Below are 25,040 nucleotides of genomic sequence, written 5' to 3'. Positions count from 1 at the left end.
AAAAAATAAGTTTATTTTTCCTACTCCACTCGCAGATTATTTTGCTTGTTTTAAGAAAAAAACTCATTTAATTTTGACGTATTATTTCTGAAAACAAAACAATATTATTTATTTATTTATAAAATGGTTCTTAATTTAAGTATTTTTAGATGTTGGGACTAGAAATAAGACAAATTTCAAGTAAGAAAGCATTTGTTGCAGCGTATGCAGGGCTAAATGCTAAGGTTTGGTCATTGGAAGTAAAAATATTTTTTACTTGCCCAGTCAAACAAAATAATTATAATAAAAAATAAGCGAATTACTTATTCAAGACTTTTTAAGAATTAAAATTTGTTTTGGAAATTTAAAACATTTTAAGAATTTATAAGGACACCCTGTTTTTACGCTATTTCTGTGCAAAATTTTGAGTATAGAAACAAAAACTTAAATATTCATTCAATCATTTTCTTTTCGGCTTAGTCCCTTTATTAACCGGGGGTCGCCACAGCGGAATGAACCACCAACTTATCCAGCATATGCTTTACGCAGCGGATGCCCTACCAGCTGCAACTTAGATATTGCTTGACGCTATTAGCAGATTTGATATGCTGTCCCGAGAGAGAACCCCGAGCTCGGAAATAATTGCGCCTGAGATCCGGTAGGTCCCAGGAGCTCCCTCTGGTAAAGGAAGAAAAGGAGGAGATGGGGTGGAAGGGGGGATTCTTCCAAAACGAAGAAAAGGGTGAAATCGGTCTATTTATTATAGTCTTGGATCAATCTGATTTGGATTATAAATGATTACGGATGAGGACGATTGTTAAATGTGAAATTTAATTCATCTTGTCTCTATCTAACGACTCTTCTGTCTTTTGAATCTATCAGGTAACGTGTCACAGCATCAGTACACCGCTTCAGTCTTTCGCTTTGACGCTTGTACTTTGTAATTTTAGTGTAAACCTGATACTGTTGGTTGGTTCCTGTTAGTTGTGCAACTTTTTTACCAACCAAGTTTGTCGACGCCATTCTAACAAGACAGATCACTCTGCCTATTCATGCCAGAGTCCTGCGGAAAAAGTGACTGACATGTGGTAATTTGTGTGTAAAGTAGTTGAAACATTAGGCTACAAATTATTAATTCGTTATAAATTAATTAATTATTCATATATAATTAATTCACCGCCGCCTGTGACGATGATGCCATCGTCCATCGCGATGTTTCACATTAGAACAATGTAGAACCAAATTGGTTGACATCGCCCAACCCTAATAAAAAAATAAGGGGAACGCTTAGAGTTAGATTGTGTTGTTTAAGTGTTCCCTTTATTTTTTGAGCAGTATATTTACACATACACATGAACTTTTGCATATCAGTCAAAAATGTTTCTGAAGTGGATATCCAAACTGAGTAAATATATTTACACACATTTACATAAGTAAACAAAAAGGATTTTCTGCAGATTTGTGGATGCGCAGATTCTGTGTGGTCCAAGCCATAAGTTTGCTATTCTAGTAATAATACCTGATTTTTTCTCAATGTTCTTGTGAAAACATGCCCATAGAAGTTTCTGTGTCTGAGCTTCTAATATCCCTAACGCAGATTTGAGGATGTTTAGCCAAAAAGCCTTCAGCAAAGCGAGTAAATATCCCAGATATGGATGTGTCAACATGGAGATGTGCTGCGCAGTGATGCATTAGTTCTGCCGTACTGAACAGTAGAAGACTTTAGTGAATCAAAGAGAGTAAATCGGAAAGAATGAAAGAGAGGAAAAAGTTCAGCTGTTCTCACAAGTCTCGGCTGCGAGAGAGAGAGAAGCCTAGGGCTGGGAAAACCACATCCAGCCGGATCGACATGCTAGATGCATATCAATGCTGCAGCTCCTGAGAGACATGCGGTTTCAGCTAGAGTAATCATATAGGACACGTTTGAACTGATTTGTGATTCTTGATGCTTGTCTGTCAAGATAAATGAAGAGAAGAGATGATGTGAAGAGATGATGTCAACCCTACAAGGTCAACCCTAGAATGTCAACTCTACTAGGTCAGCCCTACGAGGTCAACCCTACGAGGTCAACTATACATGGTCAACCATACTATCTCAATCCTACATTGTCAGTTATACAATGTCAAACCTATGATGTTTACCCTACGATGTCAATACTACAAGGTCAACGCTACATGGTCACTCTACAAGGTCAACCCTACAATGTCAACCCAACAATGTAAACCCTATGAGGTCAACCCTACGATGTCAACCATATGTCAACCCTACAAGGTCAACTCTACAAAGTCAACCCTAAAAAAGCCAATCCTCCGATGTGAACCGTACAAAGTCAACCCTATGAGGTCAACCCTACGAGGTCAACCCTGCGAGGTCAACCCTACGAGGTCAACCCTCTGAAGTCAACCCTACGAGGTCAAGCCTACAAGGTCAAACTTACGATGTCAACCCTACAATGTCAACCCTATAATGTCAACCCTATAAAGTCAACCCTACGAGGTCAACCCTATAAGGTCAACCCTACAATGTCAACCCTACAATGTGAACCCTATGATGTCTACCCTACGAGATCAACCCTACAATGTCAACCCTATAATGTCAACCCTATAAAGTCAACCCTACGAGGTCAACCCTACAAGGTCAACCCTACAATGTGAACCCTATGATGTCTACCCTACGAGGTCAATCCTACGATGTCAACCCTGCAATGTCAACCCTACAATGTCAATCTTACAAGGTCAACCATACGAGGTCAACCATACGAGGTCAACTCGCCAATGTCAACCCTACAATGTTAACCCTAAAAGGTCAACCATACAATGTCAACCCTAAGAAGTCAACCCCACAATGTCGACCCAACAATGTCAACCCAACAATGTTAACCCAACAAGGTCAACTCTACAATATCAACCCTACAATGTCAACCCAACAATGTTAACCCAACAAGGTCAACTCTACAATATCAACCCTACAATGTCAACCCAACAATGTTAACCCAACAAGGTCAACTCTACAATATCAACCCTACAATGTCAAACCTACGAGGTCAACCCTACAATGTCAACTCTACTAGGTCAACGCTACAGTGTCAATCCAATGGTGTCAACCCTATCGTGTCGACTCTACAATGTCGACTTTACGAGGTCAACCATACAAAGTCAACCCTACGAGGACTTTGATGATGAGAGATGATGTTAACAATATGACAACTTCGAGGACAACAAACACTCAACATACAAATAAACGTCATTGAACATGTATTATACAAACACTGTAAAGAAATGCAGGGTTCCACAAAATTCCTTCATGCTGTCCCAACACAAATCGATAAAGTTAACCTAATCATTTTACTAATTTAAGTGGGCTGAACAGAAAACAATTAAGTTGTCACCTCCCACAAATTAAGAGTCATTTAACTCATTTTAAATAAGTAGTGTGAACAAGCAGCAAAAGTCATTTTATGAGTGCACAGACATCATCTTTTTGAAAGGACACTATATACTGTATAACGGCAGGTTAACCATATTTATATATATATATATATATATATATATATATATATATATATATATATATATATATATATATATATATATATATATATATATACACATATACATACATACATACTTGTAAAGTGCAATTCAGTAAACTTGATCGAAGGGTTCATTAATTAGCATGGATTTTTTAACATTTGTGTGTCAGAATATTGTCAGGTTGAAGAAAACTTCCATATTTTCATTTTCCTACGCAACAATTATTTAAATTCATTTAATTATTGTTTTTGTGTTCAAAGGTGGGCAGCCATTCACCTGAGAGCAGCAGCAAACTAAACAAAGCCTGTAAACAGAGAGCTGGATTACAGCTGACCTCCTTCAGGTCTATATTTTCACCTGCTGTCCTAATATAGTGTTCTGACAATAGTGGTGTGTAGAGGGAGTGTCAGTGATCGCCGTATCGCCTCTCACTGCGCATCTGCGGCCTGTCCAGATCAACTGCTGTTTTGAAATGTGATCATCCGAGAAGACACAGGACGTTACTGAGACCTGAATGTTTCATATGAGGGAGATTTCATTACATACCTTGAATAGAAAGTTTTATAAACCTTACATTAGGGCTGTAGTATGTATAATATCACAAAAAAATATCATTATCACAATAACGGTACATGCAAGATACACATCACAGACATGTGTGATAAATTACATTTAGTTTATGTATTGTTTATCTAAATTTGACCAGTAAGATGTGGCCTTACTCTTTTTATCCCTGCCCAATAGTTGCTGTTCTGCTATTGGCTGGGGCGGACCAAAGGGGAACCCAGAGCTAAAAATAAACACTAAAAGTCGAAAATGACAACAAGAAACTAGAGTCAGAATATCTGCTGAGGTTTTCACTCATTCATAGTGTTTTAAAGATGTTTGCACAGATTTTTAAACTGAATTATAGTTAATCAGATCTAAAAAAATATCTTTAACCTGTTTATTTTAATATCACTATATAAATAATTTTTTTAAAACATAGCTAATAAAACAGCATTTTTCTAGGGAAATCGGAAATATTGCTATTACAATTCTCAATAACAATATTGCATATGTCATACTGTATGTTCCAGTTTTAGAGATTGACTGATATTGGATTTTGCCAATACTAAGAGATAGGTTGGACTGTGCTTGCCAATAACCAATTAATTAACCAATAGTTTTTTAAAAAATTCATTCATTCATTCATTTTCGGCTTAGTCCCTTTATTAATCTGGGGTCGCCACAGCGGAATGAACCGCCAACTTATCCAGCACTTGTTTTATGCAGCGGATGCCCTTCCAGCTGCCACCTATCACTGGGAAACACATACACACTTATTCGCACACACATACATACAGTATGGACAATTTAGCCGACTCAATTCACCTGTACCACATGTCTTTGGACTGTGGGGGAAACCAGAGCACCCGGAGGAAACCCACGCCAACACAGGGAGAACATTCAAACAGAAACGCCAACTGAGCCGAGGCTCGAACCAGCGACCCAGCAACCTTCTTGCTGTGAGGCGACAGCACTACCTACTGCGCCACTGCGTCGCCCTTTTAAAAAAATTAATACTGAATAATAATAATAATAATAACAACAATAATAATAATAATAATAATAATAATAATAATAATAATAACAACAACAACAACAACAACAACAACAACAACAACAACAACAATAATAATAATAATAATAACAATAACAACAACAATAACAATAACAACAACAACAACAATAATAATAATAATAATAATAATAACAATAATAATAATAACAATAATAACAACAATAACAATAATAATAATAATAATGATAATAATAACAATAATAACAACAATAACAACAATAATAATAATAATAATAATAATAATAATAATAATAATAATAATAATAATAATAATAACAATAATAATAATAATAATAATGATAATAATAATAATAACAATAATAACAACAATAATAATAATAATAATAATAATAATAACAATAATAATAATAATAACAACAATAACAACAACAATAATAATAATAATAACAATAATAATAATAACAATAACAACAACAATAACAATAACAATAATAACAATAATAACAATAATAACAATAATAATAACAACAACAACAATAATAATAATAATAATAATAATAATAACAATAACAACAATAATAACAATAATAACAACAATAATAATAATAATAATAATAATAATAATAAGTGTCACGATGGCGCAGTTGGTAGCATAACATCAGTGCATTGTACAATTTCAAAAGAACAACAAAAGCATTGCAATGCTTAACTAGGCTACTTCTGCATTCAGACATATTCATATGTTTTGTTTTGACTTGCATAACAATTATGGATGCAACAATTATAGATTTTGGTTGTACGATTACATAGTCTGACGAATAATCATGGTTTCACGGTTCTCATGTCTAATGTAAATTGAAGCTTTATATAAGCTAATTATTTAAATGAACTGTTATTATAATCTGCATTCATACATACATAATCATTTTAATAATTTGTAATATTTCTTCTAACATATCTGTTGTTTACATTGCACTGAAAGCCACGTACAACTATGTTGTAACAATGTTTTTCACTCGGTGCATCTGGAAGCCGCGAGCACGTCGCTCCATTTGCGCGCACATATTGGCATGCAATATATTCTTACATTGAAAATAATGAGCTTGCGTGTGGAAAAGACGTGATATGTGAACGACCCGCTACTATGGTTAATCTAGTGTGCGTGCGTATTAGCGTTGGTGTATAAGCTTGGAACTTTAAACTAGCGTACAGGTGGCATAACTTTTAGTTGGAGCAGTTTTGTTACGTGCAACAGAATCGCGGCATTGAGAAGCCTTTGCGATTAATTATCCAAATGTTTTCGGCTCCTCGCACCACTCGCTTAATGTCAGGTGACTCACGATCTGCGTAGCCTTCAACTGCAGCTCGTGCTGTATTGAGCAGACGTACTTCACTTAGCGGCCGTTTTTCGACTGAACAAAATTTATTTTTGATGTCTTGGTCACGGCGACACAGTGGCGCAGTAGGTGGTGCTGTCGCCTCACAGCAATAAGGTCACTGGTTCGAGCCTCGGTTGGGTCAGTTGGCGTTTCTGTATGGAGTTTGCATGTTCTTCCTGCATTCACCTCTGGGTGCTCCGGTTTACCCCACAGTCCAAAGACATGCAGTACAGGTGACTTGGGAAGGCTAAATTGTCCGTATGAGTGTGTATGGATGTTTCCCAGAGATGGGTTGTGGCTAGAAGGGCATCCGCTGCGTAAAACATGTGATGGATAAGTTGGTGGTCCATTCCGCTGGTGACCCCGGATTAATAAAGGGACTAAGCCGACAAGAAAATGGATCAATGTCTTGGTCACACTATTTGGAGGGCCGGAACAAATAGTCATAAATCAGGGCTATTCAATTGGCGGGGCTGCCAATTGAATAGCCCTGATATATGGTATATGCATGGTGCAGCCCTACCTTATGTTATAATTTATGGTTTGAAAAGTCTGTCAGATGTCGTCAGAATTGGAAAACACGAAGACCTTTGCTTAAAAATGCTTTCAAAAATGCTTTTCTTGACATCCTACCAGTTTAGTCAGCAATGCACTGGCTACAGCTTGACAAGCTGAGCTTTCAAACAGGTATTTTAGAGAAACACAATCTCCATATTCAAGATCTTCCAGACTTTAAAAACGGGCCACTGTCATCCACAAATGTGGCTGAACACATTGTGTTTTGTTTGCGCAGGCTTGCGTTAGTGTGCATTTTAGCATCTGTGCGTCAAGAACCGCTGGCCTAAAACTGTCATCCTGTTTCTCGACATTTTCCTTTTTTTTCATCTTAAGGTTCGCTAAATATAAACCGCAAGGAATAATAAATGGAAACAGCACTTTCCAATTCAAAGGCTCTGAGAACAAGCACCTGAACATCTGAGCACAATTCTAGAAGAAAAACAAACTTCTCCACGTCCTCTCAGATGATCGAACACACGGACGCGAGTCACTAGACGCAGCTATGAGGAGTTCATATACTGCGATAGGAACACTGCCACTGTTTGATCAAATAACAAGTCAAATATTTGAGTAACTGTTAGACGCTTTACACAGGACACACTCTGCTTGCTGTGGTTGTGCATCTGTCAAAATCTTGTACACTTTGTTCCCGTTTAGTGTTTTCCAATAGTGGATGAATATATAGCCAGCAGACTGCTTTACAGAAAAATGCACTAAAATGGAATTTGAACCCACACTGGTTTAAATACACCACTTCTCCAAATGAGGATGGCTTTATTTTCTGAATTTAAAATAATTGATTTATGGAGGACAAATAAATTGGTGACTGTGGAGGCCATTTGAGTACAGTGAACTCTGTCATGTTCAAGAAACCAGTCTGAGATGATTCGTGCTTTATGACATGGCGCGTTATCCTGCTGGAAGTAGCCATCAGAAGATGGGTACACTGTGGTCATAAAGGGATGAACATGGACAGCAACAATACTCAGGTAGGCTGTGGTGTTGGCACGATGCTCAATTGCAACTACTGGACTCAAAGTGTGCCAAGAAAATATCCCCCACACCATTACACCACCAACACAAGCCTTAACAGTTGATACAAGGCAGGATGGATCCATGCTTTCATGTTGTTAATACCAAATTTTGACCCTACCATGTGAATGTCGCAGCAAAAATCGAGACTCATCAGACCAGGCAACGTTTCTCTAATCTTCTATTGTCCAATTGTGGTAAATTGTAGCCTCAGTTTCCTGTTCTTCGCTGACAGGAGTGTCATCCAGTGTGGTCTTCTGCTGCTGTAGCCCATCCGCCTCAAGGTTGGACGTGTTGTGCATTCAGAGATGCTCCTCTGCAGACCTCGGTTGTAACAAGTGCTTATTTGAGTTACTGTTGCCTTTCTATCAGCTGGAACCAGTCTGGCCATTCTCCTCTGACATCAACAAGGCATTTGCGCCCACAGAACTGCTGCTCACTTGATATTTTCTCTTTTCAGACCATTCTCTGTAAACCCTAGAGATGGTTGTGCGTGAAAATCCCAGTAGATCAGCAGTTTCTGAAATACTCAGACCAGCCCGTCTGGCACCAACAACCATGCCACATTCAAAGTCAATTAAATCCCCTTTCTTCCCATTCTGATGCTCGCTTTGAACTGCAGCAGATCATCTTGACCATGTCTACATGCTTAAATGCATTACGTTGCTGCCATGTGATTGGCTGATTATAAATATGCGTTAACGAGCAGTTGGACATGTGTACCTAATAAAGTGGCCGGTGAGTGTACTTTTAAGAACTTTTTTTACACTGGTTTTAAATACTTTTTTTAAGTAAAGTATATTATTATTTAGCTCGGTTTAACACAAAGTTAACTGTTCTCCTGCATTCATCACACAACAAAAGTTCTAATCAAGAATAAATGCTAATGTCAGTGCTTTGTAGTGATGACAAGTAAAGTCTGATTACTGAATTTATGACTATTTTTTATTATTGGATTTAAAAATAATGTTCATTTTCTTTTTATTTATTTTTTCCCTTTCATTAATTTTATTTTATTATTTTTAGTGACCAGCAAATAAAAAGAAAATATGTGGTGGTCTTTCCTTCTGGTCAATTAAAAGTAATGAGATCCTGTGGGATTTGCAAAAACCGCATCTTCTCACATGACGTTTTTGTCAGTCTAAATTCCAACGTCTCTTTCCACCATAGTGAAAATGCTATAAATTCCATGACATGCAGGTGCACCATTTCCGGTCACATTCATGAGTTTCCAAACACAGACTTCCCAAGAGCTGGCAAAACGTCAGAGCTAGCAAGAGAACAACCATGTGTGAAAACAGAGACATGGACTTTTCATCATCTGTTCATGCAGAGGGAATTTACTGTTTATTAAAAAACAGAACAAAAGTAATCCACCTAGAAATCAGATACATTTTAATATATGCAAATTACATACAAACAAACTATATGTGTATATGAATATATAAATATAAAGTGTATATTTGTATGGAAAGTATCGCCAATGCACATACGGTATGCTTTATATACTGCATGGTTTGTGCTACATTCAGTCTTCCATGGTGGGACGCCACACCAAAATTCATTTTCGCCACGGCTACATTACAGCTTCTCATTCGGAATTCTCATTCTTCAGTTGTTGCTGTTTTCTTTTTTAATGTGAATTATAACAGAGCAATATTTTCTGTAATCGTAGTAGTGCTGTGCATTATTTGTTTAACCCTTTAAAGGTGACATGCTGACTGACTGAGTGACAGCTGCACGATGCATGAGGCCAGCAAACATGACGTAGCTTTCAGTTATGATGAACACAGTTTCCATAATTATACTTTATTTATACTGTAGATAAAGGTCTATGGCTCTGCATACAATGACTTTCTCTTGCTGGAGTTTATGGCCGCTTCACTTTACTTCAGGACGCATTAATACCGCTCTGTAGGCCTATTGGAGACATACATAAATATTACTAGCAAATCTTATAAGTGTTGGAGACATATTTGTTACATAAACGCACGTAGAGAAAGAAAGAATGACAAGAAAGAAAGAAAGAAAGAAAGAAAAGAACATAAGAAAGAACGAAAGAAAGGAAAGAAAAAGAAAGAAAGATAGAAAAAGCGCGAAAGAAAGAAAAAAGTGCGAAAGAAAGTGTGAAAGAAGGAAAGAAAGAATGCAAAAGAAAGAAAGACAGAAAGAAAGAGATAAAATGCGAAAAAGAAAGAAAGAAAGAAAGAAAGAAAGAAAGTAAGAAAGAAAGAAAGAAAGAAAGAAAGAAAGAAAGAAAGAAAGAAAGAAAGAAAGAAAGAAAGAAAATGAAAGAAAAAAAAGAAAGAAAGAAAAAAAGAAAGAAAGAAAGAAAGAAAGAAGAAAGAAAGAAAGAAAGAAAAAGATAAAAAATGCGAAAGAAAGAAAGAAAGAAAGAAAGAAAGAAAGAAAGAAAAGAAAGAAAGAAAGAAAGAAAGAAAGAAAGAAAGAAAGAAAGAAAGAAAGAAAAAGATAAAAAAGCGAAAGAAAGAAAGAAAGAAAGAAGAAATGAAAGAAAGAAAGAAAGAAAGAAAGAAAGAAAGAAAGAAAGAAAGAAAGAAAGAAAGAAAGAAAGAAAGCTCGGTCTGTCACAGGCAATCACAGCGTTGTTTAGCTCTAAATCTCTCCTGGCTGTTTTAAGCTCAATCACAGTCTCTACAATCAGCAGGCAATCAAGCTGTCAGATCCACCACACGACAAACCAGAATGACAAAAGCAAACAGAAGAACCGGATCCTTCCATCACACATTTATTTCCTTCAAAGCAAGCAGGCTCATGGAGAAACACTTAAAAACCTGCAGTCCGCTTGAAGAAACCCCTCATTGTTCTCTGCCAAAAGAATAAGCGAGAGTCACTCCAGCAAATGAGGCTCTGATTCCTCCGCCAGTTTTCGGCAACTGCTCAACAGTTTATCAAAGCAGGAGGTCCGTCTTTTTCCGCCGAAACTCATCTGACTCTTGAAACTCCAACCGCTTCAGCAGATGCAATTCTGAGAAAGCCAATCGCCAGACATCGAGACCCTGAAAACAAGCAGTTTTTCTCATGCTGAAGGTTGATTTTTTAACAATCGCCCTCCCGGGGGCTCAGCGAGTGGGCTCTGGTAACTCATTTTGAAAGAGCGTTCAGGATGGACGCTGAAAACCAAGCAGAGGTGGAGGAGGAAGCGTGCTAGTATTAAAAGGCAGGAAATTGACGCCTGGCATTGGGTTTTCTTGAGAGAAATCCCAGCCGGACGTCTGCAGAACCAATCACAAGGGTCATTCAAAAACTGTGAGAGGATGATGAGGCAGCAAATCAGGATGAGGAGGAAATCAGGCAGGAGTTTTGCAGATCATTGACTTTATAGTGCAAACAATTAGATTAAGTGGGAACGGAAGAAATTAGGGGCGTCAAAAGTAATCGCTTCTACTATGCATTGCAATGAAGAGGAGAATGATTCAATGACTTTTTTACTGATTAGGTCCAGACTGTAACTGGTTATGATGTACTGATGGTTTTCTGTCGTCCTTTGTTGTGGTTAGCATACTAATGGCGAAGGAGGCGAGACACATATTATGGCAAGGGAGAAGAGATGTATGCACAAATAGCATACTATGGCAAAGAACCCGCAATGCATATGCAAGTAGCATTCTAGGCCGAGCAAGGCAAGATGCATGCACACATAGTATACTATGGCAAAGAAGGCAAGAAGTGTGTGAGTAGCATATTATCTTTCAGAATGGTTTGGCAGTCCTTGGCAGCGGTGCGCCCTTTGTATCACAAGTATTGGGCCTAGGGAAGGCTATGATATTCATCCCAAACCATCACTGATCCACCCCCATGCTTCACTCTGGGCATGCAACAGTCTGGGTGGTACGCTTCATTGGGGCTTCTCCACACCTTAACTCTCCCGAATGTGGGAAAGGCAGTGAAGGTGGACTCATCAGAGAACAATACATTCCGCATTGTCCACAACCCAATATTTAGGCTGTTGACACCACTGAAACCTACGTTTGGCATTGGCACGAGTGACCAAAGTATATTGGCGCTGTGGAGCTCTCGACCAACAGTTTTTGTGAGATGGGCAGCTGTGGCTTTATGTTTTTTGGATACAATCAAGGAAGCACCGCAACATCCCTTTCAGACAGCTTCCTCCTGGTCCACAGTTACTCCTGTTGGATGTGGTTCTTCTTCTTGGTGGTATGCTGACATTACTCTGGATACTGTGACTCTTGATGTATCACAAAGACTTGCTGTTTTGGTCACAGATCCACTAATGAGACGTGCACCAACAATTTGTCCTTTTTCTTTGTTGTGTGCGAGGCAATATTTGCTAATTTGCTAATATTTACTAATATCTGCTAATTAAACCTTCAGACTCTGCTCTCAAGCCAAGGTCACACTGCACTTTTTGCCCCATAGACTTCCATTCATACGCATGCGAATGCGGCAGACCGGAAACACAAGTGTTAATTAATTACCAACTACCAGTCCACCAGTCCACCAGTCTGTTAATGAATTATTTCTCCATTATAGTCTCCTCATGTCTGCGGTCCTGTGCCAGTTCATCACATGTCGTATCCTGTCGAGTCGTGTCCTGTTTGTCTAACCCTGATTCTTGCCAGCTCAGCCCGGTCAAGTTTGTTTGTATATTTGTTTTTGTTAATGTTTTCCCCCTTGGGGTAGTTTGTTTTGCTGTTTATTTTATTTTATTATTAATAAAAACCCATCATTTTCCCTGCACTTGAGTCCTTGCTCCTTTTCCCCAACCTCAACCCTGACAGTTGGGGATGTTTTTGAGTCTATTTTGAGTCTTAATTTGGCCACAGATGTCTCTCTGTTTCAGCAAATGAAATGATATTTATTGACAAATCTAATTTTGACACATATTTTGGGAAAATGCTTTGGAACTTTTTTAAAAGACTCAACAATACACACAAATTTACAACCCATTTGTTATGTTGGTGGCTGTTTTTGCCGCATTGACTTCCATTGTGATGACAACAGGGAAAATCACCAACAATAAAGAATGCATGATTATTTGGTGCCATGGCTTTGCAATCAAAAGGTTTGGGCATAACGGAAGCCAATGGGGCAAAAACAGCCCCCAACATAACCAAAGGGTAGTCAACTTGAACAATACACAAGGGTTAAAAATTGCCATTTAACATAGCTGAAAGTAAGTGCTCATCATACTGATAGCCGTCAAATAAAAATCTGTGTGCTCAGCTAGAATTTACTTGCTCTTTGCTGTAAATATGACAGAAAGCTTTGTGAATTAGCCAGAAGTCAAGAGGAAAATCTCTAGTTAACCGTGATCACAGTGCTCTACCTGTTGCACCACGGGAAAACTCAAAAGCTCAAAGCATTCCTTAGCAATGATTTGATTTGGAGAAGTTGTTATTTAGCCCTCAGAGAGTCCGAGAAGCAAAGAGAGAATCTGTCATCGCTACATGACTGTTCCCATGTCAACTGAACCCAAATGAATCCAGCTGCACACACATGTTATTTACATTCGTTCTCATCTGGCAGAAGATGCGATGAAATGACGCCTGACAATTTAACGTAATGATCCTCCATCTTGGAGCGTCCCGAGGCGAGGGAGGACGATAATGGGACAGAAGAGGAGTATCACATCTCAAATCCAATACACAATTTGGGGGAAAATACAGGGTTGATGTATTTCCCAAGATCACTGGCTAAACAATCATGATCCCAACGGAGAACACTGATGGTCTCGAAGCATTAGTGGAGGAACTGATGATGATACAGGACGACTACTCAAGAGGAAAATCAAATCATTGTGCAATTTTATGTCCTGTGTCAAATCAAAGCGAGTATTTATCATGAGAACAAGTTGTATTTATCGGACCCGAGGAACATGGAGTGAAGCGCAATCTGTGTTTTGAATATAAGGCAAGCATGTTATCATGTAAATCAGAGCTTCACAAGTCCTGATTCCAGTCCGGATTCGAACCGCGAAGGTATTCAATCTGAACCCGACTCCGCTTCGTATTGCAAGATCACGCATGAAGGATTCAAATTGTGGATTTCCTTCATTGATGAATGCATAAACCTGGTACATCAACTGCTTAGTTGGGCCGAAATAAAAAATGGGCAGAAAATAAAAATCAAAGGCAAAATATTCAACGCTTTCCTGCGTGACTCTGTTATACATCACATGTTGTGGATGTTTATAAAAAACAAGTGACTGTATGTAATATCAATTGTTCCGGACCTTTGACCTTAATTAAAATTCACATTTGGACTTTTTAATGTAAACATTGAGAATGTTTCCCTAATGATGTTTAACAGAGCAAAGAATTTTTCAGTTTTTCTTGAAAGTCTTATTTGTTTTATTTCGGCTAGAATAAATGCAGTTTTAAATTTTTTAAAAACCATTTTAAGGTCAACATTAACACACACACACACACACACACACACTACATTTTATAAGGTATTGGTGTTGGCAAGTGCACCAGGGTGTTTTCCAGAGTAAATCTGAATGGTGTTAAGCCTGAGGCTGAGGTACAGCACTCACAACAGAGCAAACCAAATCCACCTTTGACCTTCGTCAAGCAAATAAGAAACCTGCAAGAAACCTAAGAAGAACAGGATTTGTAATAATAGGTTATATACCAAAATAACTTGTGTTATTTGGTATTTTATAGTAGGCCTTTTTAGGATTACAGTATTTTGATGACTTAAGACTCCAAAACATAAATTAATTATCATCTTATATTAATTATTAATTATATTTTTCAGACCACTATGCTTTACCCAAAATTTGTAATCATATTATAAATCTAAAATATAAATAGTGACTTACATGAATCTTAAAGGAACACTTTTTTAGAAAATCCCCAAACAACTGCATTGTTAAACAGTTGAGTTTTACCATTTTTAATTCATTCAGTCGATCTCCAGGTCTGTCAGGAGCACTTTTAGCTTAGCTTAGCATAGATCATTGAATCGGATTAGACCATTAGCATGTCACACAAAAATTTAAATAAGGATTTAATTAGAGCTCCACTGTAATTGTTGTATCACAAACCTCTGTCATATATTTGCTAGTTTTATACAAGTGATTATTTTAAAGGTGTCTTGATTATTTTTACTCAGTGCTGATGTGCTTTCATTTTCTCTGTCTCACTCGCAGCATGTCAGGCGAGGGAGTGTTTAATAAGTGAAACTGCCCAAAGTCTAGTTTTAGCCTGCATGCTTCGAACTGGCACAGAAATATTAGGATTTGCTGAAAGGCTGGTTATTTTACCAGCGATGAGGGACAACAGGGGTATTGCAGATTTCAAGGAATTATCTTTATATTAAAAAGGACACAAGCTTGACAACAAGAGATCCTATCAATGTCGTAACACACGCTCTTAAAATAATGAAGACAACAAGCATCAGTTTTTATTGAGATTGTGTCGTCTGTCATATACAGTAGGCTATATGTCTGTTCTTTAAGCTTTAAACAGAAGCATATCTGCGGTGGACGCAGTGATGCTCAGTTCTGACAAGGCACCTTTATTTAGCATGTAGCCTATATAATAGGTTTTTTACATTTACATTTACATTTACAGTTTCATTACTTAAAATTATTTTTATTATTTTATATTTAAAGATTATTTATAAAATGAATGTTTATTCAAATGAATGTTTATTTATATTTTTTATAAAATGAATTATTTATAAAATGAATGCTTAGCTTAAGCATTCCAGGGATAATTACACAAGGATTATCATGCATCGCATCAGCTCATCCTTCAGTTTTCTTTGAATGAGGCGACGGTATTTTATTCACTGCATTTAGTCATTAAATGATGATGTTTATTAAGAAATTGTTGCTTCTTTTCACGATCTTACTAGACTTTTATTTAAAGAAAAAAATACATTTTCTTTGCATGGGAATGCTTGCGTCTTTAGTGTAATTTACACATCACAAACAAGACAACAACCGTTAACTGTTCATTTAAATTGATATCCCTACTCCACAAGAAAAGCATCTGGTCAGCCCAGGATTCAGCAAACATCTGAAAACACTTAATAATGCACAAACATTAAAGCACGTTATAGGCCTGAACAGTGCGGTGGCTTATTTATATCCAAAGATCTATAAAGATGCCTTATCAAGTGGAAATAAATCTGTGCTTTTGAAACTAATGATAGATAGCAGAGATGGTCTGTGATTTATTTTAATTGTTCAGTCTGACATGTTTACTGTTCCAAAATATTTTTAAAATGTCTAAAAATAAAATATACTGTGTTGTTCAATGTTGTTTTTTACCAAGACGTTTAAAAAGATATATTTCAGCATAAATCCTATTTCCTATCCTATCCTATTTAGGATATATATCCTATATAGGATCCTAAATCCTATCATATTTTAGAGCAGTAATCACAACACCATGAAACCGTGATATTTTATTAAGGTTTTCAAGGTTAATACTGTAAATCGTATACTGGCCCATGCCTAGTAGACTTATTTTGTGATGCATTAATAGTGTTTTAATAGCGTTTCTAGTGAGTATAATGTAGAAATTTAAAAAGTAGACTAAATGTCCAGTGAAAGTGTTTAATTTTCCTCCTCCTGTGTTCTACAAAATACAGTCAGTCAGTCAGTCAGTCAGTCAGTCAGTCGTATGGGTTTTGAATGACACAAGGATGAGTAAATGAAGACAGAAGTTTCATCCTTTGCTAAAAGTATCCCTATAAAGGAAACTCTTAAAGATTTTGCTCTTACTCACTGTTTCTCTGGAAAGTACCTCACAGGTCATGTCAGACTCTCGATGAGGAACCGTGCAGCACGTGACGACTTCTGTTTAGATGTTTTGAAATATTTGGGAGATCTGTCTTTTGGCTCACAAACACAAGCAAGTCGTGAATGATTAGATGAGGCCTGACTCAACAAGCAGGGAGATCTACACCATCTACACGCACTGAAGGTGTCCCAGACTTCCCAAGATGAATCAAAAGATGTATAACATGGTTTTGTCATCACTTAATCTAAAACATTAATCATAGTATGAGTCTTGAATTATGAAGCATTTCCCAACGTCTCCATGAGGAACTCTGAAATAAACAATATGAGATAAAAAGTCAAGTTGGTACGAAATCTAAATTCACTCTTCTTATTTATATGAAGTGCTGGTTATAAATGATGTATCTGTGCACTTCATTATTTTGTACTTATTTTCCCTCAGAATCTTTAATTAAATACCATAAACTTCGAAATGACTTTTCTTCACATCTGGTCACATGCAATGCCTTTAGGGTGGGGCTATTAGGCATTTAGGGCGGGGCTATCAGTCATTTAGGGTCAGGGATGGTAACCAGTATGCAAACATTTTTCCAAACATCTTCTTTTGTGTCCAATGGGAAAAATTAAACTCATAAAAGGTTGGAATCACTTGAGCTAGTCTAAATTTTGAGTAAATTTTGGGTGAACTATCGCTTTAACCGCAAACATCATTGTTTTTCTGTTTCTGTGTAAATGAAAATCTACATTTAATGCTATATACTATATACTACAAATTGTTTGTGCTAATGTTAATGTAAAATTCATTAATAATGTGTTCAATTCAGATAAGCATAGCAGCTTTACAGAAAACAAATCGTGTACTTATTCATCTTAGAATCTCAGATCATTGTTTATTCAGTTCAGATCAATAACAGTATCTCAGATTTTTACTGTATGGACAAAATAACATTTTCTATTGATCTTGGTTGTCCACGGAAACACTAAAACCATTTGTTTAGAGCACCATGAAGTTGGGTAAATGATGACATTAGCTGGGTTTTCATCTTAACCTGAAGTGTTAAAAATCTAACACTCAAAGTTCACGAAAAAAAAAGAACAATAAAATAAATATGTGATAAAAATTATAGTTAAAGTTTACTCTTCTTATTTTTATATAGTAGTGACTGTTGTAAATGATGAATCTATGCACTTGATTATTTTGTAAAAATTCATTTACGCTCATAATCTTTAATCAAATATTTTAACCTTCCCTACCCCTACTGAAAAATCCAGCTTAAACCAGCCTAGGCTGGTTGGCTGGTTTTAGCTGGTTGACCAGCCTGGTTTTAGAGGGGTTTTGGCCATTTCAAAGCTGGTTTCCAGCCATTTCCAGCCTGGTCTTAGCTGGTCAGGCTGGAAAATGACCAGCTAAAACCAGCCAAACAGCCTAGGCTGGTTTAAGATGGATTTTTCAGCAGGGACCCCATCAAAAAAAGCTCATTAATAACAAGTTCAATTCAAATAAGCATAGCAGCTGTACAGAAAACATCTTAGAACAGATCAGTGTTTATTCAGTTCAGATCAATCACAGCATCTTAAATTGTTACTGTACGGACAAAATAACATTTTCTAATTATCTTGGTTGTCCACAGAAACACTACAACCATATGTTAAAGCAAATCTTTTCAAAGTTTGTGGACAAAAAACAACAAATTCTGTAGTATTGGTAACCTAGTAACCAACAGTAAACGAAACAAGCATAATGGAGACAGCCGATTAGTCATGTGGGTGTAATGATCACTATGTCAGAGTATAAATGTGTTTCCATCTCCCATCCCAGCAGGCACAGACCATCAACCTGACATCAGATTGCCGTTGTGCTTTAACGTCGTTGGACATTGCATTTTTGGGTTGTAATGAAATTCGGGTTGACGTCAGAACCCAACATCAGGCCTACATCAATGTCCAAAGTCAGAAAACGTTGCACTTTAGTTACTTTCCAATGCAACCTAAAAACAACAAAATATTAACGTCTATTGATGTTACAGCGGCAGCATGGTGGCGCAGTGGGTAGCACAATCACCTCGGCTGGGTCAGTTAGCATTTCTGTGTGGAGTTTGCATGTTCCCCTCGTGTTTGCGTTGGTTTCCTCCCGGTGCTCCGGTTTTCCCCACAAGTCCATAAACATGCGGTACAGGTGAATTGGGTAAGCTAAAAGCCGTAGTGTATGTGTTTGAATGAGTGTGTATGGATGTTTCCCAGTGATGGGTTGCAGCTGGAAGGGCATCCGCTGTTTAAAACATATGCTGGATAAGTTGGCGGTTCTTTCCGCTGTGGCGACCCCAGATTAATAAAGGGACTAAGCCAAAATGAAAATGAATAATTGAATGAATGAATGATGTTACAGCTTGACGTTGTGTGGACGTTACCAATATGACGTCTATCAGAGGTTGGATTTTGGTTGCTATACCTGACAAATAAATGTCAGTATTTGACGTCAATATGACGTTGGTTTAAGATGTTGGCTGGACATTGGATTTTGGTCACTTTCCAAGACAACTTAATATCAATAAAATATCAGCGTCATTTGACGTCGTTATTGGACGTCAAAATAGCATTGTCTTTAGATGCTGGAGACCTAAATCTAACCTAATATTAACGTCTTATGATGTTGTGTGTCTGCTGGGATTATTTACATGAACACTTTTTGTACAAGTACAAAACCACCTTAAGCGAGCGTAAATATTATTGTTATATAAAAACAATTGCCATTTCAATCCCGCATTTCTCACTCAGTGCTTTAAAATGTGCATTAAGGGGATGATAGAAACTGTATTTACACAGGGATGAACTTTCTTTTTAAAGTCTCTTTTCTTCAGCCCTTTTACTGAAACTTTATAAATTCAGATTCAAATCCTGCAGCCATAATAAAAGTACTAGGCTGAAGAATGTGAAATAGGATATAGCATTAGATGGAAATGAAATACTAAAGTAACTTGTTGAACCAACTCAAAAAAAAGTTTGGAAAGAAATAAAAGGTCAAGGTGAAGAAAACCAGCAATTTACCCTCTAAAAAAAAGTGTAAGACTTAGATTTTTCCAGACATACTGCACACAAACATGCTGACAAACCCCATTCCAAGCAGTCAAAGCCCCAGACGACGCAGCAAACACAACTCATCTCACACGTATCTGTGTGCTTTAACTCTGAGTCAACCCTCCGCATGGGAGACGACTTATGAATACAACTCTATCAGATGGAATAGATTAAATCCCACTGCCTATAGCCAAAACTCATTTAAACATACAATGAACTCACATTATTAGGGACTTTTCTTATATTGGAATAAATTATTTTCCATTGAATCAGAATCAAAACCCAAGAAACCTTTTTTAATTATGATTTAAGCTTTGAGTTACAGCCCGGGTCAGACAGAATTTTTTCTGCACAGAATTTTCTAAAAATCTGACTTGTGTACTTCTGAGTGTGCCTCACACAGGTGAGTGGGCATAACAATCCACCAGTAAAAACACTCTTCTCTCCATGTGCACCACACACTTTACTTAAACTCCATCTTACAAGGATTCAATAACAATGTTTACTTGTGAATGTACCACTTAATACTTGTGAATGTGACTTAATATTAATTTACAATCACGAAGGGCAGAGGGTTTGCTGAAGAACTACTGAGAGATTTCAGCTGCTGTCTGGGCTTTCACTGCCTTTCTACACCTCCCTTTCTTCATGTGTTCAATACTTTTCCCTGTGTCATTTCATTTTATTATGCAGAACTTCATTTGTAAACTAATTAGATTTGTTTTCTTTATATATATGGATTTCTTTGGTTGTTATCAACATTCGCCACTGTATAATTTTACACATATTTACATAAGTAAATATATAGACACAATGATGGGCTGAAAATCAGTAGATTTCTCCATGCAGATTCCGTGTGAACTCAAAGTTACCGTACAGCCCAATTTCTTTCCAGAAAAAGATGAAATGTCTCTGTTTTATCCTGGAAATGAATACTTTGAAGCTACTTTTATTTAGGTGGCAAAGCACCATAATAAAGTATGCTAAAAGAAGTGTTTAACACTTGAATTTCCAGCATCTGCACTGCTGATTTATTTAGGTGACTGCCTGAGAGACATTGTTCTAGGTCACAACGAGGCTGGACGGCATCCAGAGGTCAATCCCGAACTAATGAAGGGGAAGAGACACTTGAAAGTCTGTTTTATGTGGCGGGACTGATGACCAAAATGTGGGACATTTTACAGGAGATTCAAATATAGCTCAAAATGCTGCACTTTAGTTTACATATGCTTGAAATCTGCGCCAGCAAATGCATCTATCTCATTTTCAGTCTATGAAGACTAAACAGCAGTTTCTGGCTTAAATATAACAGATAGCGGCAGCTTTTCTCTGACCTTGAGCGAGGCACAACAGGGAGCCTGAAGACATTATAGGACGTCACGACTGTCCTCAATGATACTGTAATACCTGTCCTCTAAAACACTATGGGTGCTGCTGAATCAGTGCAATTCATTGTGAAGAAAACACCACTCTTTAGATACAGTATGTCCTCTATATGATTTCCAGTAATTGCAATAAACACCCATTCAAAGGTAACCAAGAAAATGTGCATGAAATTATAACACCATTGATGACTATCAAAAGAGAATTCATATTAAAGGAAAGTGGTTCCTCTCTTGGCACAGTGAAAGTAAACCTGAATGAGTCCAAATGAGGAAGCAGACTGTAAGAAAGTGATTTGTGTGTGTCCCATCTGTCAGTATTGGCACAGTCATGTGTTTACACACAGGATGCCCCCGAGACCATCTAAATAATACGCAGAGTGGCATATAAACACACTTTAACAAATCTAATAAATCTGACAAACTCTAACACTAACATTGTAAGTTACATAAATGGCTTTAGGTAATTGAATTTATATAAAAGAATGGAGTGGTGGACCACGTATGAACACATATTTCAGACAATATAAATAAAATTGTACTTCAAAAAGGATGTTTTCACTGTGATGCCATGAATTATGCTCTTTTGGTTCAAAAAAAGGTCCTTTTAGACAGGAATTTTTAAAAGAAACATGTTTTGAAGAGCATTTAAATAATCTAAATGATTTTTATCCAATTGTTAAAAACCTTTTGTGGAATAAAATGTTACCCATGGATGTTAAATGTGGAAACATCAATGCCAATAATGAGTTTGTTGTTTTAAAAGATTTAACCTGATTGAAAATAAAATGAGATTTTTTACCAGCGAAACCAAGAACCAGTTTGGGTTCCCTAAAGAACCTTTTTATTACACAGAACCATGCTTTTTTTACTTTTATTATTATAGTGTCAAGATCATTTTAACAAACCAAAGAATGCCTTTTTCACAAATGATAAAAGTTCTTAATGGGACCTTTATTTTTAAGAGTACATTAAGTTAAGCTTGTTTTTTAAAAGGTCAGTAAAGCTGAAAACTGAAGTAAAAACTGAGTAAAACTTGCATTAATCATTGTGAAAAGTTAAATAGATACAAGAGTCTGCCACCGCACAGCAGTTAAATCTGGCCACCGCTAAAACATTAACTGTGTACTAAATTACATTTTACTCATGAAAACAATGTGCAAAGCTATTTCTACCATCTGACGCATATTAATATAAATAATGGTTCATTAGTTAATGAATATATGTTTCCCTCTGTTAAAAACCTTTTTGTGGAACAAAAAGTTTCCATGGATCCCAGCAGACACACAACGTCATAAGACGTTAATATTAGATTAGATTTAGATCAACAGTGTCTAAGGACAATGTTATTTTGACGTCCAATGACGACGTGAAATGATGTTGATATTTGGTTGATTTTAGGTTGTTTTGGAAAGTGATCAAAATCCAACGTCGAGCCAACATCTTAAACCAACGTCATACTGATATCAAATACTGACATTTATTTGTCGGGTATGGCAACCAAAATCCGACATCTGATAGGCGACATAGTGGTAACTTCCACACAACATTAAGCTGTAACATCATTAGACGTTGATATTTTGTTGTTTTTAGGTTGCATTGGAAAATAACTAAAATGCAACATCTGCCCAACGTTGGACACTGACCATTTTCATTTCCACCCAAAAATGCAACGTTCCATGACATTGGGGTACAACAGCAATCTGACATCATGTAGACGTCCTGTGCCTGCTATAATGTTACGAGTTCATCAATGTGTGTGTGAAAAAGTGTGAATACCATGTGTGCAAACCAATGAACCCCTTTTCATAATAAAAGAAAAGGTTCCACAAATATTAAAAGTTAAAAGTTGATGTCAATATAGAACCTTTATTTTTAAGTGTGTATTCAATTAAGGTTGTTATTGTTTTTTTAAGTCAGTAAAACTAAAAACTGAGTAAAAACTGCATTAATCATTGTGAAAAGTTAAATGGTTACAAGAGCCTGCCACCACACAGCAGTTAAATCTGGCAACCGCTAAAACATTAACTGTGTACTAAATTACATTTAACACATGAAAACAATATGCAAAGCTATTTCCACCATCTGATGCATATTAATATAAATAATGGCCCATTAGTTAATGTATTTACTAACATGAACAAGCAATGAGCAATACATTCACTACAGCATTCATTCATCTTTGTAAACATTGTTCACGAAAATAAAGTCACTCATTAGTTCTTGTTAACTCACAGTGAATTAACTAATTAAACAAGCACGATTTTGGTTTATATTAGTGCATTAAATGTTGAGCTGTGATTAATAAATGCTGTATAAGATCTTTCATACTTGGTTTGTGTTATTAACTAACAGAACTAAAAAAAAACTTTTTAAATTGTTAACTTACGTTCATTAAATGTTTAAAAATATATATTATTTGAACAAGGTTTCCTGGTAATACATTTTTACAACATGAATATTTCCTTTCCTCTTTGCCTCTGCTATGTCAGTGCCACCCACAGCACATAATAAACGCAAATAAATCACAACCTTATTAAAAATATGGGGTGGGGTCACATAACCTAAAATCTGTGCTCGCAAGTGAAAGGTATAGGTTCAATCCCAATGATTATTGACCCATGAACAAGAAACTCAAACAAAAATGCTCCAGAAAGTAATGTCGCAATCCATAAAAGCCTCAGTTAATCACTATATAGTGTGCAAGTGTGTAAGTTATCTTTGGGACAGTGGGCTCAAACTTAAACACCTTGGCTGTCTGACTGACTGAGGCTCCTCTTTTCTATGAGGGTACAGAAAATAAATGCGGTGTTCCCAAATAATTCTCCACAGAAAAAGCGTTTAATAATGGTACACAACAAGCCGTTTCACAATAGTCCTACCTTTCTTTTCCGGCGTCGCGCAGAAGCTCCCGGAGAGCAATAAGGTAAAAAACAATCCGATTTCAGTTGGTCCTGCCATTATTTGCGTTTGTAAGCTCTCGGGCTTCACTCCATACTTTGAAGGGCTCTTCGTTCCAGGCTTTGTAAGCGTTCAGAGGTCTCGTCTTCGCGTATTCTTGAGGAAACTCGGCTGTAAACTTTGACAGCTCCTCCTCCTCCTGCGCGCTCCGGGATCCAGCGCTGAATAAAAGCCGAACCGCTGGACGGAGCCGCGCGCGTGACGTCAGCGGCGGGAGGTGTCTCACGCGCGGACAGAGGAAGGTGCGACGGGACTTCAGGTGTTTTTATCTTTACCTTTGTTTTGATTTAAAGCCAAAGTATCAAATTGTAAATATCTAAAGTAAATGTAGAGATTACAGAGTAAAACACTGAAAAAAAAGATTCATTGGCTTTACGTATTTTAAGATAAGTGACTGCAAACAATTAATATGGGCTGAATTTAAATAAACGAATTAAATATTAATGTTCAACTTTAAATTCAGCCTATATAAATAACTTGCAACACCTTACCTTAAATAAAAATGTGTAAATCCAGTGAATCATTAAGAGTTCAGATGCCAAAAACTCTAGACAGTAAAAAAATGTTGGTTTCAATCTATTTGTGTTGGGACAACATGAAAGAATTAAGTTCACGAATTAGTTTTTCCAAATGTAAGGGGATTGAGCGTAAAACAATTAAGTTGTCCCAAAAATCCCTCAAAAGTTGTATTGTTTCAGCTCATTTTAAATATGTAGTGTGAACAAACATCAAACAATTTTAACGTCTAAATGCTTTGTCTAAAATTAGCATTTTTCTACGCTAATTTCAATTGAATGATTTTAATATTAAAGAAT

General features: G+C 36.8%; 1 protein-coding gene across 1 annotated transcript in view; it reads right to left on the bottom strand.

The window, feature by feature from the left end:
- egfra (epidermal growth factor receptor a (erythroblastic leukemia viral (v-erb-b) oncogene homolog, avian)) overlaps nt 1-24,372 on the bottom strand; it is a 77,660-nt gene extending 53,288 nt beyond the window's left edge. Inside the window, exon 1 of the mRNA XM_056464629.1 lies at nt 24,147-24,372. Coding sequence (XP_056320604.1) covers nt 24,147-24,225 — 79 coding nt within the window. The 5' untranslated portion in view covers nt 24,226-24,372. The remainder of the gene's footprint in view (nt 1-24,146) is intronic.
- Between the last annotated feature and the right edge of the window lie 668 nt (nt 24,373-25,040).

This window comes from Danio aesculapii, chromosome 2 (genome assembly GCF_903798145.1).
Source record: "Danio aesculapii chromosome 2, fDanAes4.1, whole genome shotgun sequence".
NCBI lineage: Eukaryota > Metazoa > Chordata > Actinopteri > Cypriniformes > Danionidae > Danio > Danio aesculapii.
Note: the sequence above shows the minus strand (reverse complement) of the source record. Positions and strands in the feature narration are given on the sequence as shown.